Source organism: Octopus bimaculoides, chromosome 12, assembly GCF_001194135.2.
Source record: "Octopus bimaculoides isolate UCB-OBI-ISO-001 chromosome 12, ASM119413v2, whole genome shotgun sequence".
Classification (NCBI taxonomy): domain Eukaryota; kingdom Metazoa; phylum Mollusca; class Cephalopoda; order Octopoda; family Octopodidae; genus Octopus; species Octopus bimaculoides.
Window position 1 is genome coordinate 14722151 of NC_068992.1, and position 2896 is coordinate 14725046.

The 2896-nt window shown below is 36.3% G+C and overlaps 1 protein-coding gene across 2 annotated transcripts in view; it reads right to left on the reverse strand.

Annotated features, from left to right (window-relative positions):
- Window positions 1-46: 46 nt before the first annotated feature.
- Window positions 47-2896, reverse strand: part of LOC106874489 (uncharacterized) — a 384280-nt gene continuing 381430 nt past the window's right edge. For both annotated transcript variants that reach the window (XM_014922234.2, XM_014922232.2), the window contains one exon: window positions 47-1454. In XM_014922234.2, coding sequence (XP_014777720.1) covers window positions 417-1454 — 1038 coding nt within the window. In that variant the 3' untranslated portion in view covers window positions 47-416. The remainder of the gene's footprint in view (window positions 1455-2896) is intronic.

The window sequence follows — 2896 nt, forward strand, 5'->3', positions numbered from 1 at the left end:
ATATATATATATATATATATATATATATATATATACATATATATATATATGTGTATGAATACTGAAATAGTTTCTAAAATTAAAATAATGTATTCTTTTATTCTCCAATATATGATTTGTAATTTTAAATAATTTATGCATATAATTTTGGTAATGTGGTGCTTATGTTTGGAAAGCTACCAAATACTGGGTGTCTTAACAATCTTGTAAGTTTATAGCAATGCATTTATGTACATGTCATAACCTATGTTTTATTATTCTAGTCATTTTGTAGAGAGGTATAACACACGCGCATACATACACACACACACATAGACATGCTCACACATAAGTTAGATAAGAGAGGAGGGGAGATGAGAACGTATTGATTATTGGTCAATCTCTTCACAAGATATTAACATGGAAATGAAGTGAGATTAAAGCATTTCAGATTCTCCAGTTGCCATAGGAGGTAAAGTTCCCATAATGCCGGGCGTCGATCTTGTGGAAGAAGTTGGGGAAGGAGGTAGTGAAGAGGTGGTATGTTCACAAGGGTTTTCGTCTTCAGTGTCTATCTGGGGTTGGTTTTCGGTGTTAATTTTTGCTGCTGGTGAAACATTGCAGCTAATGAAGTCGTTCGTTGGATGTGTGTAGTTACCCTCAATATCCATTACAACACAAGAGTCTGAGTTCTCTTTCCGGCTGTCTTGTTCAGAAGAGATAATCATATTACAAGGCAGGTCATTGAAGTTATCTGTCGGATTGTTATTGTCCGTACACAAATCTTCATTGTCTGCGAGATTGTCAATGAAGATCTCGGTGTCAGTCACTATTGTTTGGTCGATGTTACTGTCCAACAGAGACGGGTGCAAATTTATGATCTCCTGTTCGTTATCGAGAACGTTATCATCAATGTTGTCTCTGAAAGCAGGTGAAACACTGCTTGACCCATCATTCGTCTTTCCTGGTAGAATAGGCTGATAGAGAACATGTGGACCTTTTTCTGAAGAAGGTGAGCTTATAGAACTGCTACTTGCATACTCCCCACTTGGCCCTTGATAAGGGGATACATACTCTAACTGACCAGTGCCATAAGAGTAGAACTTATTACTAGAAGATAGGCTTGAGTCAGACTGGGTGAGTCCAGCAGTTACTGAACCCAGAGTAGAGTCTTCGACTGCTTGTTCTAACCAGGCTATATCCGGTGATGCAATATTGGCATTTGATACTGGAATTTGGTTTAGGCTTGTAGCATCTTCAGAAGCCATCTCAGCTAGGTCCTCATTGACATTTTCTTCTGTAGTATTGGCATTATTATTATTGGGGAAATTCTCAAATGCTAACGAGTTTCCAAACTGCACAGGTGCAACGTTGCTCTCTTTACTGTCGTTATCCTTAGAATTTGCCACTTCTGATGCTAGAAGAGGCTTTGATTCACTTTCTCCTTCGTCTTCAGCTTCATCAGTTTCATAACCCTGAAATATAAGAGTAAAACAGAAATAAAATCAACATGTTAAAAAATAAGTTACAAAATGTTATGAAATATAATCTGAAAGGTCAATATTTTATCTCAATACTGCACTTAGTCCAGGGAGGGGGTGTGAAAGACTGAACTTTCATGGGTTCCGGCAACAATTGACCCTGCAATAGTTCAGTCCTGTGAATAAGTACTCCATAGTTAGAAGCAATGTATAACTGATGCTACTTTGAAATATCACATACAAGTCCTTATATGGACATGGAATGGGAAAGGAGCTAGAAATCACTTCAGTATGTTTAGCATCCAAGACCTACTGAAGTCAGTTGGTTCAGATAACCAGGTGTCTAGCCACCTTGAAGTACTCTTAGAAGTATGAAGTGTTTACAAGAAAAAGGAAGAAAAACTCTTCTACAAAACCTTAATGTATAAGTATGAATTTTGGAATCTCGCCAACTTCATGTTAAAAGGTAAAAGGCAAAGGTTACCTTATTGAGTCCTGCCAACTCATAAAGGCCGGTTTCCTGGTGTATAAATTCCCCACGTGGATGGGACACTGGTCCATTGCAGGAATATTCATTTTCGCCAGCTGAGTGGACTGGATCAATGTGAAATGAAGTGTTTTGCTCAAGGACACAACATGTTGCCTGGTCCAGGAATTGAAACTACAATCTTACAATCTTGAGTCCAACACCCTAACCACTAAGCCACGCACCTCCACTTCATGTTGACATAAAGAGAGGTTAAACTGGATGCTTTATAGATTTTAAACACCACAAATTTAGTTATATTAAGATACATAAAAAGTGAATTATCGATCATTATATTATTTTATTCTGTCAGAAATTTGGCATTTCTTTTTAGACAAGAATAATTGATATCTTTTCGAAATGGGATCCAGTTATATAAAAGATCTAATTAAAAAAAATTGTTCTTACATCTCATATAAATAAAGCGGGGGGAAAATGGAAAAAAGAAAAATAGGGATGAATAAATAAAAGATGTGAAATGAATACAAGAATGTAAAAATAGAATAAAAATTTTTCAATTATTCCCTCAGAAACCTCAAGAGACAAGCTAGAAGTTAATGTTAGTGTTATGCCTAGGGTGTCCTAGTAGTAGTAGTAGTAGTAGTAGCAGTGAAGGTAGCAAGCTGGCAGAATTGTTACTGCACCGGGCAAAATGCTTAGTGGCATTTCGTCTGTCTTTACATTCTGGGTTCAAATGCCACCAAGGTTGACTTTACCTTTCGACTTTTCAAAATTTATAAATTAAGTAACACTGGGATCAATGAAATCAACTAGTCCTGTCCCCTAATATTTCAGACCTTTTTTTGTAGAAAGGATTATTATTATTATTAGTACTAGTAGAAGCAAAGTAATAAATTAGGAATGTCAATAGAGTTTGGCCATTTAAGATCAAGGTTTGTTGATTGTAACA